At 59.4% G+C, this 16,730-nt stretch overlaps 1 protein-coding gene across 5 annotated transcripts in view; it reads right to left on the reverse strand.

Moving 5' to 3' along the window:
- Positions 1-16,068, reverse strand: part of TRIM9 (tripartite motif containing 9) — a 33,455-nt gene extending 17,387 nt beyond the window's left edge. For all 5 annotated transcript variants that reach the window (XR_002440459.1, XM_021402896.1, XM_021402897.1 and 2 more), the window contains exons 1-3: positions 15,161-16,068; positions 524-619; positions 90-212 (exon numbers count right to left, since the gene is read on the reverse strand). Coding sequence is in view for 4 of the 5 variants with exons in the window: in XM_021402896.1 (XP_021258571.1) it covers positions 90-212; positions 524-619; positions 15,161-15,979 (1,038 nt within the window). In the remaining variant the exon portion in view is untranslated. The remainder of the gene's footprint in view (positions 1-89; positions 213-523; positions 620-15,160) is intronic.

Below are 16,730 nucleotides of genomic sequence, written 5' to 3' on the forward strand. Positions count from 1 at the left end.
ATGAGCAGCTCTGCAGCAACGAACAGCACCACGACCTCACCCTGCTCTGGAGCCAGCCCTGCACAAAGCTCTCTGAGCCAGGGGCTCACCTTCAGCTTATGCTCGTGCTCCTTGTTGACGCGGGACAGCAGCTGGGCTTTCCTTCTGTTGAGGGCGTCGATGAGGGCGTCACATTGGGCCACCAGGCAGGCCTCGAACTCCACGCTGTTCTCCTGTGGGTCAGAGCAGAGCATCACAGCACGGCTTTCCTTCTGCTCTTTTTATGTGTACAGCCACGCCACCGCAGCACACAAATCCGTGCTGCCAGCATATGGGGTGTGTGCACCCCTGGCCTTGGATTTGCCTATGGAAGAGTGAGGTCTGCTCACTCCATGACACAGAGAGCTTCAGGAGGAGCACTTTTGGGGAAGGATGATATGAAAAGAGGCAGGTGCTGACTGGGGGGCCCCTTTGGAGAGGATCCCCCCCAAAGCGAGCTGGGGAGATGGGGCGGAAGATCCCCAGGAAGGGCTGAGCACAGTACCTGGATTTGCTGCACCATGTTGCGGAGCTGGACCAGGAACTCTTTCGCCTCCTTGGCTCTGTCTGACAACCCGTTCAAGGCCTGGGAGAGCTGGCTCTGCAGGGGGAAGAAGAAGCAGCATCATACCCACGTCCTAAACTCCCTCGTGTGCTGGAGGAGCTGATGTGAGTGTGGCGGGGACGGACTGGGGTCCCAGCACGGCCTTCCTGGGCCAGGAAGCATCCTGTTGCCCTGGGAGAAGGAGGGGAAAAGGAGTGTTAGCCATCATCACACATGTGCTGGGTTTGGGGGGCTTGGAGCCCTCCTCCTCCGCAAGCTTCCCTGGGAGCTCAAGGGAAAGTCACGTCCATCCATCCACCCTCCCTTGGGGGACTGGGATGGTGCAGGAGGGATGCGAGCTCACTGCCCGCGGGGCTGGAACCGAGTGTGGCTACCAAAGAAACCCAACAGCAAGCCAACGGCAGCCCAAAACATGACCTGCTCAGGAGATGCTGCTATAACCCTTGTGATCTCTGCACTCCCTTTGTAACACACCGTGCCCGTGTCACCGCGATGCGGAGCTCATCAGCCAACGCATCTCTAATGCCTTCCTGAAAGGCCACTGCCCCTGGAGCAAACCCAAGCTTTGGAGCAGCCCATTGCTTCGGAGAAGGGCTGATCACCGGGCACACGAGGCAGCTGCAGGTTGGCCCCAAGAAAATCAGGCAGCAGCTCGCATGGGTGCGAGCAGGGGACAGAATGAGGACGGGGAGATGAAGGCTGGCAGCGAGGTGTTGGGGAATGCTCGGGTGGTGCTTTGCGCATCTCCGCGTGGAAACAAACCAACGGGGAAAATCTCCAGGGATTCCTGGGGTTTCCCAGCCCGCTCTGGGACTGCTGTGCCCCAGCAGAATGGGGAAAGTGATGGAGACCCATTGTGCTCCAGCGTGCACTGGGACATTCATAGAATCATTCAGGATGCAAAAGACCTCCGAGATCCCCGAGCCCAACCCCAGCCCACCCCACCATGCCCCACTGCCCACGTCCCTCAGTGCCACATCCCCACGGCTCTGGAACACCTCCAGGGACAGTGACCCCACCACTCCTGGGCAGCACTGCTCTTTTGGAGAAGAATTTTTTCCCCATATCCAACCCGCACCTCCCCTGGGCCCAGCATGGGACCAGAGCAGCGTCCCACCCCGACCAGCATGGATGGAGGAATGAATGAGTGTGCAACGAAGAAACACCCTATTTAGCACGGTCTTAAAAACAAGTGCATTTGTTCTTCCCACATAGCTGGCCTCCTTTCCTGACACTCATTTCCAAGCAGCGAGAGGAGACGTCCGTAATTCACATTAGCATTAATGGGAGCTAAGCATTTAAATCTCTGTCCCTGGAGCACTTAGGAGAGAATCCATCCCCTTTCTGTGCTCGCTAATAGCCTTCCTTCCCCGGCTCGGCTGACAAAGGGATTTCTGTCGGGCTTTGGGTCCCTCCTGTCTCGGGGCAGGGATGAGCACGGCGCCGTGCAGGATCTGCCCGTGGTGAAGCCACGCTGGCTGTCTTGGATCACCCTCCCATCTCCCACAGCCTTAACACTGCTGGGACGTGAGCTGTCACAAACCATGGGGGTGGGAATGGGGGCCGTGGGGCGCTCACAGAGGGGTGAAAGAGGTAGAAGGGCAGCACAACGAGCCATGGCAAGAAGAGATCTGCTCCCAGCTGTTCTGCTCGCACCCCTGGAAGGATGAGGAGCCGTCACAGATGCTGGAGCTGAAGTCATGTGCTTCCTTCTTTTAATTAAAGCACAGGACCTACAGCCTCTGAATCCTGCGGCAAGCTTACTGCACGTGACGCCTGCCTAATTAAAACGGGATGTTTAATTAAAACTTGCATTCGCTCAGAAAGTTGATGAAGCTAAACTGCTGCTAATTGGCTTTCCGCTCCAGCCACGACGGCCTGACCCCGGTGAGGAAGCAGGGGCAGGGGTGCAGCCCCCACCGTGTTTGACCCAGCACAAAGAGCTGGGCTTGCGAGCAAAGCTCCTGGGTGCAAACTGCAGGCGAGAAAGGACGCCCTGCCTCTTTCTGTGCAGTTATGGGGGTATGCAGGAGGAGGATGAGATGTGAATGTTACCGTTCAGCAGCCCCACGGCAAGCCCCAAAGCCAGGCTGCTGCCTGCCAGCTGCTAAGATGTGGATAAAGCCAATTATTTGTTGATAGCGGTGATTAAAGAACAGCAAAGCAGCTCTGGGCGCTGCAGGGCAGAGCAGAAATCAATTCTGGCACGCCGGACTTTGATGCCTTATCAGCTCACCGGGCTGTTCCTTATCCCCCCGCCCCAAGTCATCGCGTATCGAGGTGAAACCCTGCACGTGGACGTGGATCTGCCATGCCACGCTGCTTTGGGGTGGCTGGTGCTCGCTGTCTGCAGGGATGGCAGCAAAGGCAGGGTCCCCAGCGCAGAGCTGGGGGTGTCCCTGCCAGCCCCTACCTGCTCGGTTCCGCTCCCCTAGACCCAGCTGACTGCAAGCAGCAGCCAGGAGCCAAAGCCCCCAGCACCACCGTGCTGTCCTTGTGTGCACAGATGGCCCCAGCCGCTGGCTTTGTTCAGGCAGACACTGGGCCAGTGTATTTCCTCAGCGGGCAGAAGGGATTCAAAAGCTCCAGCCTGGAAATAAAGACAGGGGATATATTCTTTGCAAGCACAATGGCCTCGCTGAAGCCCTTTCAATGCCTCCTGTACGGCTCCGGGCTCCCCTGCTCTGGGGAGCAGACACTCTGCTCTGCCTCCTCCAGCCTCGCCGTGAGGAACACCGAGTTTCTTGCATTTTGCACTTAGGCCTCGCTGATGCTGGCACTGCCCGGCAGCCCATCCGTGCTAGCAGAGTCACTCGCCGCAGCTGCTGCCCAGAGCCCGTCCACAAAGGGGAAGGGACCGGGCTCTGTGTTCTGCTCAGCCCCAGGAGCCAGGGGTCTCTCTGAAAGGAGGTTTCTCATGTTTTGAAAACCACCTGCTGCCACTTGGTTGCCAGCCCTTGGAATTGCACATTAGCCAGCACCGGGCACTCTGCAGGAAGTAAGACACAGAGGGTCAAAACAGCAATTATTCTCTTTGCGTGGATTTTAATGCAGGTAATTGCCGTGCCAAAACCAGAGATGAGTAACTCAGGCCTGCAGGCCCCTGGCAAGGAGCAGCACGCACGGCAGAGCCGGGCAGGTACAGCAGAGCAGCAGAGCACCCTGTTCCTGCTGGGAACCCTCACCTGAACCCTATGCTTCCCAATGTGAACCGAAGCTCTGTGAGCAGCCCGAGTGATGCGGTGAAGATGCTGTCCTTGCTTTGAGACAGGATGCAGTCCTTGCTTTGATTTTTACAGAGGAGAAATGAGCACCGAGATACTATCAACAGCCCTTTGATATTGGGCAATTAATTCCTGTCTTGCTTCATTAACACTCAACAACAAATCACCTTAGCTTTTCATCAGCAAAACCTACCGCGCGTCCCTGTGAAATCCCTGGGAGAAGCGCCAGCTCCACTACAGAGACCCTGAAATCCCCAGAAGCTGGGGGTATGCGGCGGGTTGAAAAGCTAAAAAAGGCCAAATATTGGGAGCTGCAGAGCAGGCTGACGGTGAGGAAGAACGGGCAGCTCCATCTGCATGAGGCAGACAGGAGGAAGCAGGGATGCTCTGGCCGGATCCTGGTGCGAGCTGGTGCCTCCCAGAGCAGCAGCAACACGCAGGTCCCCTCATGGGGAGCCAAGGCACGTCTGGTCCTGAGGTGTGCAGCCATCATCATGATGGCTGATTCCAGCAGCTCGTGGCCCAGCCGGGAGCACGCTGCTCTACAGCTGCTGGTGGCATTTCCAACCCCCCTGCAAGCACCGGGCTCATTTGCCGCGTGTCAGTGGCGTTACGCTTCCAGAGATGAATGAGGCTGGCGAGAGGCAGAGGACGACCTGCAGCTGATCAGCGACTCCTCCAGGCTCCCTCCCCTTCCCCGCAGAGCACGGACCAGCCACACCACGCCACTGCTCGTACGCTGCCCTCTGAAGAAGCTGGAAAGGCAGCATCTTGCACATCTCCTGCTGCACTGGCAGATGAAGGAAGGTCGGGTGCCCTTTTGAGGGCAGCCCGGGGGAGGGGCTGCTCCCTGGGCTGTGATGCTCGTGCCTTGCTCCTCCTGGGGATGTCAGCCCCTTTTTGTCATTGCCTCCTCACCTGCACAGGGATGCTCCTGCTGGGAACGGCTTCCGCACGGCTTCTCTGCATTTGGCTGCAGCTGCTGCTAGCACAGGAGCAGGGAGATGGAACGAGCCGAGCCGGGAGCCGGAAACAAGAGAGGAGCTGGGCACGGACCCAGCGGGGAGCTCAGCGCGTCCTCGTGCCAAGAAAATGGCAGAGGAGGAGGTCAGTGTGCTGGGTGCTGCTCGGGGCACCAAGCAGCGGTACTGCAGATCTCCAGGTGAGAGCAGGGCAGACACCCAGGCAGCACGGCTTGCTGTCCTCGTTAGCACGCCCAGCGCTCACGCTAATGAGGCTGGGTGCAGCTCCATGTTTCTTGGTCACCCCGTGGCCGTGTGCTTGAGACGAGCAATTGGGGCTGAGCCCTGCTGGGAGAGACTGAAACCAGCCTGTGCTGATGGGAAACTGCACGACATCGACTTGCTGGTGCTCCAGACAGGGAGGTGCGTGGGGCTGCTGCTGGATGCTGCCTTCCCTCAGAGCCCCACCAACACAGCACCCAGGAGGGAAGCTGAGGCTGAGGCAGTGCACGGAATCAGGGCCGTGGATGGAGCTGCAGTCAGCCTCAGCACACACAGCTCACCTGCTGGAGGGCTCTGCAGCTCACAAGGACGTGGCTCATCAAGGAAGATGCCCTGCCTCTCAGGCAGCCACTGCAAGAGCGTTACTATTGTCCTAAGGAGTAATAAACTCATCGCACAGCCTTAATTAGAGAGAGAGGAGGCTAATAAAACCAGGCACTGCATTTCCTGAGAGGTCTGCTCAGCAGCTAATCTCTGCAGCAGCCGATCCCTCCTGAGGTCACTGCTCCTTGCGGTGTTTTCCCTTTGCTCCCAATGAGCCTCCAAGCCCCGTGTTCCCCTTCCCACTTTGCTGCCCGTGACAGCAGGGACCGACCCGGCCGGTGCCATCCCTCCTTTCCCCCCAGTGCCTCCAGTGGGCACCACCATCACTCCAGCCCAGGGACAGGGCTGGGTTCAGGGCACCCCGCAGCCCTTCTGCTTTCCACCTTAAAATGATGCCCCGTTTGCCTCTCAATCCAATTATCGCCTTCCCACTCAGCTGCCTCCATGGTTACTCGCACTTAAGCTCCGCCATCCCATTACTGCATTAAGTCTTTAAATCTGATTACTTTGCTTGGGGTTAAATTTAAACCCGATCGACCGCGCCAGTGATGAATTTTACCTATCCTAACCCAAATGCAAGGGCATTTGAGAAAGCAGGTTGCAAGCCCCATGGGGCAATTCCTCCCTCTGCACTAAGAGGCACTGACCATCCTTTTGTCTTCTCCTCCAGCCTCCAACCCCCATCTGTGCTCTGCAGCCCGCCATGGCCAGAAATAGGCTTGACAGCTAGCCAACATCTTGACTTTGCTTTGACATTTAATTGCCTAGAAATGCAAACGAGAAGAGCTGATGCTCGTCACCACCCTGCTGACGGCCGTGTGCCACTACGGGGGATGACGTGGTGAGCTGAATGAACCCAGCATCCTATCGAGGACGGTCCCCATGTGGCTTTGCCCAAAGGTGAGAGCCCACCGCGCTGAACAGAGCCACGCAGCCCGGCTTTGGGAGATCCTGGCTTGATCAGCAGATCCTCATTTCACAGCCCTGTGCCTCTTTGGCTGCTGACCAACGTCAGCAAGCACTCACAGGCTTTGCTGAAGGGAGGTTTTCATAGGCACAGATGGGAGATGGCATCTCATTCCCTTTGGCTCCCAGCACACAGGCCCTCCCTGCGATGGGGACATGCTCGTACCCCCTGAGCATCTCCGCAAAGCAGGGCTGCATCGTGCCCTTACAGACAGCCCATCTGCTGCCACTTCCTAACAAATCCTTCATCTGCAGCCTCTGAAGACGAGCTGACGTGCCTCAGGGCTAGCTGGCCTTCCCCAGCTAAGCGAAAGCAACCACAGGTATCTCCCCTCCCACCCAAACCTGCCCCCAGAGGACGCAGCAAACCCCTTCCCCCTGCTCCTCTGCTGCTTAGCCCAGCACAGGCAGCACCAAGGCCGGGAGATCTCCGCCTTACCGGCAGCCACAATGTCACTGGCAACAGAACACGAGCTGATTATTACTGACTTTACGCTCCCTGCTTTTAATAAGATTGCTGATATCACACAGCCACGGCAGCAGGAGCCGGTGTTGAGGGGGGGGACGACGATGAAGTCAAGGCGCACGCAGATCGATCGGCCTTTCTGCTTGGCTCCTCTGCAGCAGCACGGCACGCTGCTCCCCCTGACCAGCTGCCCTGCTCTGTGCCAGGAGCCTTCTGCAGGCAGCACGGGGAGAGGTGAGGAGCTCTCCCTTCCCGGGGAGCTGCAGCTTTTCCCTCTGTGAACATCCCCGAGCGGAGATGCTCCCATCTTGCTGCCCATTGGGGTGTCTGCGTGGGGACACGGCTGCCCCCCGCGAGGCCACTATCAGCCCTTGGGCTGCACGTCGTCCTCCTTGGAGAAAACCAAGGGCAGACACAAGAGAGACGAACAGGCAGGTCTGAGGAGCAGGGTTCCCTATTCCCTCGAAGCACCACTGTAGAGATATTCCCATCACCATGGACACCAGAGCTAGGGGATGGCAATGCTCGTTGCTGCAGCAGGTGCTTGGGTGGCACTCGGAGCACAGCGAGCAAGCTTGGACCTCACCTTGCACAGGACCCAGCCTTCCTCCTCTGCTCGCCTTCCTCCTCTGCTCAGGTTCCTCCTCTGCTCAGGTTCCTCCTCTGCTCACCTTCCTCTTCTGCTCACCTTCCTCTGGGCACGGCAGCCCCAGCCTCCACACCAGGGAGCGTCCCAGGTTGGAAGGGGTTAGATTTGGGATGACTCCCACAATGGGATAGGAACCAGGCGGTGTGTGCAGCTGTGGATATCCAAAAAGCAGCCTGGATCACCAAGGCTTCAGGACAAGGAGGGAACAGGGCTTGTGGGGAAGGGCAGAAAGGGACACGTGGGGAAGAATCTCGCACCCAGCCTAAGCAGAACCAGGAGTTCCTGCTCCTTATCCCCAGCTGGGCTGTGCATGGGGGCACTCCTCAGCCCCGAGATGTGACGGGCCCGTAGCAGAGGCATGGGATGGGGTGGAAAGGGGCGAGTTCAGCAGGTGCACGGGTGTGAAGCCTCCGAGGACGGCAGCTTCCAGCTCTCCTGATGCAACCCAGAGAAGGGCTCCCTGGCAAGCCCACCCCCTTGCACTTGGAAGACGCGTTTCAAGCAGCCTCTTGAGAGCCCCACTGAGGTTTTCAGTGCAAATAAACCGCAAAGAGAGCAGTGCGGATGACAAAAGCACTCAAAGGCAGCATGAGAGCAGGAAGGGCATGGGTGGGGGTGGATACTGGGAAGGCTAAGCACACAAATTGGGCGGGTTGTGAGGAGATCGCAGAGCCATCAGTAAAACAGGAGGAAGAATAAATCAGCACTGCGCCAAGAACGGGGCTAAGGAGAGCCTTTAAAATATTATTCTTTAATAAGAAAGGACGTGTGGCTAATTAGGAAGGAATGACGAACTTGTCAGAGAGAAAGGAGGCGAGGGGACCCGGTGCTCATCACGGAAGGATCTCCAGTTGCTGGAGCCGGGCAATACATCTCTGTGCCACGAGGAAAGCGGCTAATGGGCTCACTGAATCATTTATGATAATTTATGAAGAAGTGAAGAATCCAGGAAATACCAAGGGAAGGGAGGGGGGAATCATTCACATTTACTCCAGTAACCAGGAAAGAAAAAAGAAGTGATGCCAAGACCTCAAAGAAAAACCAGCCTAAGGAGAGGGAGGGTCAGAAATACAGCCAGCATCGCCAGGAACCCCTCAGAGGGAGAGCAGGGCCCTCCCATCGCTGTGCACCTCCCGGGGAAGGAGCTTCCAGGAGCCAGAAATGGAGGAGATGCAGAAGGGCTGGAGAAGACTGAGCGGCTTGGGATGATGAGACGGCCACCAGGGCGATATGGGAACCATGTGCTCCTCGGGATGACACAGCCAAAGGGGCTTGGAGTCAGCATCAGAGCATCCACAACAGGAAGATGAGCTCCATCAAGGTTTGGGGGGCAGCAGCAGACGGGAGGCAAGCTGGTGGCTGGGCAAGAGCCATCCCCCGCTGGTGGGGGCCAAGGCAGTGCTGGAGGCATCACGTGGGATGATGCAGCCTTGCCTGGGCCACCAGGTCCGAGGGGAAGGGCTGATCCTGCACCAGGATCCAAGTCACGGGCTGGAGCAGGAGGGATGTGGGATGGAGGATGCTGGGGGCTCTCCAAACAGAGCCCCCTGGGGCCACCGTGAGCAGCAGGCTGAGAACGGACTGCAGCGGTGTGTTCTCATGAGTGTGCGAGCAATCAGGGTGGACGAGAAGAAGAAATGCAGAAATCTGCCTCGTTTAAATACGGGAGGAAGGGAAGGAGGAAACTAGAGATGGCTTTAAAGCACGGAGGGTGTTACAGAGGCAGGCTCAGGGTTAGCAGGTGGCACCTCCAACCTCAGAGGAGGCTTCGCAGCATTATAGCTTTCTCCAGGAGTCATTTCACACCACAGAAGGACAAGCACATTTGGAAGGGACAGATTCGATACTTCTTTAAAAGAAAACGTCAAGGAGTTTCGGGAGACCTCGTGCAATGGGTTTGACAGGCAGAGAGCCCTCTTGTTTCCCAGTGCCGAAGAGCAGCACTCTTCCCACTGGGGTGAAGGGCTCTTTCTAAGCCACTGTTTTGATTTAAGGGGAAAAGAAATCTTTCCCAACGCCCTCAGAGGCTGGAGCTCCTGGGGAGACAGGAGCTTTGCTAATCTTTACAAGCACGAAGGCAGCCAGCTCGCAGCAGTGACGTGTAGCACCTCGGGGGCTCTACTCCAGCTCTGCTGCCATGCAAACAAACACTGGAGAGAACGGGAGAGGAGCTGCTGGGGGCAGAAAGCAAACCCAGCGTGGTGTGCCAGCAGGGGCTGCCTGGAGCCTGACTGCGAGCAACGTGGGCTGGTGATGTGGGGTGAGGAGAAGACACCCACCCTGCAGCGATGGGTGAACAGAACTTTGGTGGGATTAACCCAGTGATTTGCCAGAGCTCGTCATCCCTGGCTCTTAATTAGCAGGGAACGACTTCAGGTCCTCTGCTCGAGAGGAGCAGAGGACATTGTGAGCATCCCAGATAATTCTGGAGTGTAGATGGGGCTTGTTCAGACTATGAGGCGACAGGGTAACGTTACAGAAGCGCCAGGGCCTATTCCTTAGGGCTGCAGCTCTGATGCTGGAAGATTTTGACTGAATCGTGTTTTTATTTAGACTTACAACTAGCTTTGAATACACAAGGGGAAAACAGCTCATTAGCAAAGCTACCCAGGCCTGTCCTTCCTTCCCTCCCTTCTCCTGGGGAGGAAGCTCGCAAGGCTCCCAGCCAAGCAGTGGCAGAAAGCACTTGCTGCAAACACAGCAGTGCCACGGTGACATCTGCACCCTGGGAAGGCACCGAGGAGGCACCTGCATGCCCAGGGATGAGCTGGAAGAGCAGACACCCACTTCATGCTGCAACAGCCCCTCCAAAAAAAAAAAAAAATCTCAGCTTCGCAATGCCCATAAATCAGGGCAACGCCAAAGCGCTCTCGTTCAAAGCTCATGGGGGGAGGACTCCATCGTGCCGAGCCGGCCCCCCCAGCTGAGCCAGCTGGCTGCGAAGCGGTGGGAAATCACCGGGGTGTGTGTGGGGGGGGTGGGCATGTGTGGCTGCTGTGCCCCTGGGCAGCACAAAGGGCCCTTTTCCAGCTGCCAGCTTGCTCCTCCTCTGCCCGTCACGCGCGGGTGCTGTCATCTCCCGGTGCGGGCTGCCCGCACGCTGCCTCTGCTCGGGCCAGGGATGCTCCTCGTCATTAACTATGACAGGCTGCAGCTATGACCTACCTGCTCTCTGCAGCAGGGAATCTCCTGCCATTAACCGGACAGGAATCAAGCAGCAAGGAGCTCCTGCGGCGCTGGGGGGATGCTAAGCACTCGGCAGAAAGGAGGTGGTTTCAAAGCAAAACCCCCACCCGCGCTGCTTCTCGCAGCAGATGGGCCACCCCACCCACCTGCACCATGGAACGCCTCCGGGTCAGCCACGAGCAGGGTTCAAGTGAGGTTTTGGTGTCACCTGCAGGCAGAGCTCCTCAAATTCCCTTCAGAGCTGGAGGAAAGAGGATTTTCCTCCTGAGAGCGTAAGGAAAGGAGTCAAACAGCCTCCTAAAGAGCACTGCGGTATGCCCAGCTCCTGCCTGCCTGCTGAAGCAGGGAGGGAGGAACAAGCAGCAAGCAGGGACTGACAGCCCAGCACCATGGCAGGGAAGGGAAGCAACAGGGAGCACTGCCTGAGCCATGGGGGGACCCACGGATCCGTCACCTGGAACAAAGCTTCAGGAGCACAGCACAGACACAATCGATGCCATCAAATGAGTCTGCTGTCCCGCGTGCCCTGAGCTGCCACATGTCTGCAGCAAACAGCTGCTCAGGTGCTCACTGCCAGGGAACTCAGTGTCAGGATGGAAGAAGTGCAGCTGTGGGAGGGATACGGGACAACGTGGCCACGTCTGAGCACGCGTGCTGCTGCTTTCCCAGGGTGGAGGCTGCTGCTCTCACTACATCCTTGATAGGATTTTGCCCAGGACTCTGCTTTGTTCCACGTTCTCAGCACGTCACAGCCAAGGTGGTCGGATATTGATTCGCATTAGACAACGACCACGTTGCTGGACTGGAGGCAAGGGGCTGTGCAAAACACATTTGGAAGGGGCAGCTCTGGAAAAGTGGGGTGGGAAAGAAGGGCAGACAGGGAGGGTACGTGGGTCCGGGCCTGAACCTCCCCAGGTACCGCGTCACCAACCACCCCAGCGGCACGGTCACAACTTGGACGGTCCACGAGAACCCCAGAACCTTCCATCCAAAGCTCTGGCACAAATGCTCTACTGCAAAACCCGTCCAGTCACTGCAAGCGACTTTAACACCAGGTTCAGTGTTTGCTCCCATTGCTAATTCAGCAGCTTTTCAGGCTGGGGCTGTGGTGACATGGGCGGCACGCTGCCTGCCTCCTCTTTCCAAGAGAGAGGGACAAGAATCAGCCCATGGGACAAAGACTGACCCCAGCAGACCCCAGCCATGTGCTGAGACGCCTTTGGGACGCCCAAGCACAGACGGTGCAGCACAGTGCTGTCCTCTCAAGTCCTGGAGCATTTCAGGGCTTCCCACTGGAACCGAGGAAGCCGCAGTGATTTACCCCCGCTCCAAGATGGCCCGGAGCCCGTTTCCCTTGCAAATACCAAAGTGGGTGTCTCCTGGCATCAAGCACGGCGCTGGCTCCAAGAATGCCTTGTAGGACTTGCTGTACCACATTACCTTAGATTAATGGGATATTCTTGGATGCTCGTTCCCCCGTTAACCGAGGTTAAGTGCAGCGGGAAGGGCTGCTTGACAGAAAGCTGCTTCCTAAATAGATGCTCGCACGAGAAGGCAGCGTCGCCTCCAGATCTGGGACAGACAGACAAGCTGTGTGCACCCGCTGGCCTCAGTGACATCGCCGGCCGGCCTCTGACTTCAGAGCACCTGCAGTCACCCCCATGGCCATGGGAAAACAAAGCAGCAGGGGAGGCTGCACGGCACGGCCAGAGCAGGATGGGATGGTCCCTGAGCTGCAGAGGGGGTGAGGACATCCAGAAGGCCAGCAAAGCGAGGCCTGGGAAAGTGCAACGGGAAAAGATGAAGGATTCTCACCGCCTCTGTCTCAGCAGCAAATATTTTACTTTGCAAAGGCAAACAGACTTTTGTCTTGTAGCAGCCCCTTGGGGTTTCCCACGAGCGCCAGGCAGGCTGATGAATAATGCTGTCTCCTTGTCGCTGCCCAGGCAGGAGCTAACAGGCAACGCAGTGCTTCCCACCCTCTGGTTTGTCCCAAATGTACAAAGCAATTGGGCTTAGCATCCACAGAGCTTCTGATTCTTACAGCAGAGCTCCCCAGCATCCCGGTTGCAATGAGCTGGGGGCTAGGTATCACAGCTGCTAACTAGCTGCTGACTGCTAACCATCATTACAGCCCATTCAACAGCGTGCAATGGCAGCCAACAGCGCCGGCCTGCGCTGTAAGGAAAGCGGGGATGCTGCAGGGATCCACAACCCGAGCACAGTTTGGTTTTGGGGCTGGGAGATCCCTTCCGACCCAACCGCTCCCTCATTGCTCCCTCATTCTCGGGTTTTCTCAGCTGCTGAGCCTGCCCTCCCCACGCACTTCCCAGCAAGCACAAGGGGGACCGGGATGTGCGAGGAATACATGAGCCAGCTCCATCTTGTGCTTCTGCTTCTGACATGACAAGCGGCACCGCGTCTTCCCAGGGTAAAACCCTCGCAGCTGCCATGCGTGGACAAAACTGGGACAGTCCAGATTCAGACCGTCTCCTTCCTTGCTTCTCTGAACGTTTACCCCTCTCCCAACAGCTGTCCCGATGGCAAGATAGGAACGGAGAGGATTTCCAGCTTAGAAATCCGAGCTCCCTGCATTGTGTTCCCTTGTGTCTCAGCACCGGTTATTTTGAAATGATGGCCTTTGCTTTCAGAGGGAAGCGAAAAGCAGGGCAGCTCCACAGAGCCGCGCTCAAAGCCCTTTGGTCTCCCACCCCGCGACCGCCCGCTGACTCAGCAGTGATGGGCAAGGCCTGGCAACCCCGCACGACGCAGCTCTCCGGAGCGGCAGCCCATCATGCCACGCTCAGGTCACCGCGGGCTCCAGCAAGAGTCACATCCATCCCAGGTCACAAATGACAGATGCACAGCGAGGATTATTGTGCACAGAGCACTGCGACCACGGGAGAGGAGTCAGCAGCCGACAGCTCTGTCCCTTGTTAAAACACGCAGCGGGAAGTGGCAGTGAATTCGGGCCCTGTTCTATCCCAAAACCAAACCGACTGCCTGCAGAAATCCAGTCTCGCTCGATGCAGGCACGACTTCACGGTCTCATCTTCAGGTAGATCAGAGAAACTGCATGGAAGCTCTCAGCCCCAGTAACACGGCAGCTCCGTGCTTGGCAGCACCGCATCAGGGAGCTACTGCATTGGCAGAGCCTTCCCAGGGAAAGGTGCTGGGAAAGAAAAGCTCGGTGCTCCCTGCAGAACAAGCCACGCTAACCAGGCTCGCAAGGGCTGACCCTGCAGCACCTGAGCACACACAAAGCTGCCCGGGTGCTCAGCTGGATCTGCACCTTGCTAGACACGTTAGCAGAGCAGAGCTGCAGCCAAAGCCGTGGCAAAAGGCCCAGCACCCAGTGCAGCACTCTGCTTTGCAGAGCATCACGGGCAGCAGGCCCCAGCTCCTCAGTGCAGAGCCAACAGCTTCCACCTCCACGGAGCGCCGGGGCAGGACGGGCTGCTGTCAGCGGAGAGCTGGCACTACAGTGAGCACTGACAGGGGTGGGCAGCAGCGGCGAGATGCTCCGTGCACACTGAGCACAGCAGAAGGATGATGCTCAGCCGCCTGCATCCCGCAGGGAGCCGCGTGCCAAAGCACAGCACGGGGATGCTCCCGACAGCAATTCCCCAGCGCCTTCAGCCAGGGGGTCACACACGGCCCCAGCTCGCCAGTTCCTCACCGCCATGCCCCCCACGTGCTCCTGCTGGCACCTCTTTGCAGGGGCAATTATATCAGTGTCGGTGCAGCCTCTCGCAGCCTGGCCACCCACGTCTCTGCCCTTCTGCCTCTGGGGGAGGAGAGTTCTGGTGCAGATGGAGCAGGCTGAGCCATGTGCTGGTGGCAGCTCTGTCCCCAGCCCCTGCAGCCTCTCCTCCAGCAGGGCCCTGTGTGGGAGTGAGCGCGCTCCGGAGCTGATCAGCATTCAGGGGATGCCACCTTCCTCCTCCTCCTCCTCCTCCTCCTCCTCCTCCTCCCCATGAGTCAGTGTGCGGGAGGCATGCAGCCCATCCTCGCTGTCACCATGCTGCAGGTTGGCTTTGCCCTGATCGGTTTGCAACTAGGGGAAGAGGGGAGATTTAGAATCATGAGGTCGGAAAAGACCTCTAGGATCACCAAGTCCAACTGTCAACCCATCACCACCAGGGACAGGGCTGAGTGGGACCGAGTGCCACATCTCCACGGCTCTGGAACACCCCACGGACAGTGACCCCATCACTCCCTGGGCAGCTTGTGCCAGTGCAGCGCTGCTCCACCCAACCTGAGCCTTCTCTGGCGCAACATCAGCTATCACCTCTCGTCCTAGGCGAGATGCCAAGGGGAAATCCTTCACCCAGAGGGCGGTGAGGCCCTGGCTCTGCCCAGAGCTGCGGGTGCCCCATCCCTGGAGGTGCCCGAGGCTGTGGACAGGCTCAGGGCAGCCCAAGCCGGGGGGCAGCCAGCCCACGGCAGGGGTGAGGCCGGGGGCCGCGAGAGCCCATCCGACCCAACACGCCGCCATCCCGCGCCGCGACCCCTCACCTTGTGCAGCTTCCACATGGCCCCCAGCGCCTTCACCTCGTGGCTGGAGTGCTTGCCCTCCTCCAGGCACTGGTAGCAGACGGGGCTCTTGCACTGCACGCAGTACATGCTGTGGTTCTCCAGCTCGTGGTCCGTGCAGGTGGAGATCTTGCGGGGGCTGAGGCGGCGGCTGACGCGGCCCTGGGCGGGGGGCACCAGGCGGTGCTTGGCCAGGGGGCCGCGGGGCGGGTGGCAGCGCAGGCGGCACGGCTCGCAGTAGAAGACGTCGCACTGCTCGCACATGACGGCCGCTTCCTTGGGCGCTTTCTCGCACAGCTGGCAGCGCAGCGCCGCCGCCCGGCCCTGCTGGTAGCGGTCGATGACGCCTTCCAGCAGCCGGTTGCGGGGGAAGCCGCGCAGCCCGCGCTCGTCCAGCACCAGGCTGCGGTGGCACTGCGGGCACGTCAGGCACGCGTTGCGGGGAGGCGGCGGCGGCGGGGCCAGCGCGGCGGGGGGCGGCGGGGCGGCGGGGGGGAAGACCCGCACGCCGTTGGGGGACTTCTGGCAGGGGGTGGTGGGAGCGCTGGCGAAGCCGCCGTAGGAGCCGTAGCCGCTGTCCGCCTCGCTGTACAGGCTCATCTTATCCAGATCCAGGTAGTCGTAATCGGAGACGGCCGAGCCGGAGGCGCGGCGACTCTGCGGGGACTCCGAATCCGGCGTCTGCACCAGGATGTTGCGGGCGCACGCCTGGCACAGGTTGTGCGAGCAGGGCAGGATGATGGGCTCGCGGTAGAAGGAGCCGCACACCGGGCATTTCAGCTCCTCTTCCATCTCTTCCATAAGGGGAGAAAAGGCGAAGCGCGGCGCCGGCCGCGGCACTGCCCGACGAGACCCGGCACCGCACCGCACCGCACCGCGACTCGGCGCCGACTGCCGCCCGCCCGCACGCTGCCCCGCCTCGCCCCGCCCCTCGCCCTCTCATTGGTCCGCTGACGGCTGGGAGGCGGGCGCCGCGCCGCCATTGGTTACCCCGCCCGTCCGTCCAGGAGCGCCGCTGGGGGCTGTCCTCGGGGTGCGGGGTCGGCGCTGGGGCGGTCGGCGTCCGCCTCCGCCGCAGTCCCGGTTTTACCCGAGCGGGCGGACCCCCCTCGGCCCCCGCCGCCCGCCGTGCCCGCCCAGCCCCGCGGGTACCCCCTAAGATGGCGGTGACGTTACCGTCCCCGTCGCTTGCCCGCTCCCGGCCGCTCCCCCACCCCGCACCCCGGCAGCCTGCGGGAGGGTCCGCTTTGTCTGCGGGAGACGCAGATTAGAAATCGGGATCGAACCTGAAGATATCGACGGGAGCGCGGTGGGGTGGTGGGCGGTGCTGATTGAACCGTGCGGGACGTGTTACCCCTAAAAAATCACAGCGGCGCAGTGGCTCTGGCAGACCCACTGGGAAATGCCGGTAACCGGGGGGTCGGGACGCGCTCCCGCATCCCCCTCCAGCCTTCATCCCAACCGCATCCTCCAGCCGGGCTGTAGGACACGAGGAAGGCAGGAGTGGGGAAATCGATGGGTTTCTCATCTTAGACCGGAGCGAGGAGCGGCG

The sequence above is a fragment of the Numida meleagris genome, chromosome 6, assembly GCF_002078875.1.
Source record: "Numida meleagris isolate 19003 breed g44 Domestic line chromosome 6, NumMel1.0, whole genome shotgun sequence".
NCBI lineage: Eukaryota > Metazoa > Chordata > Aves > Galliformes > Numididae > Numida > Numida meleagris.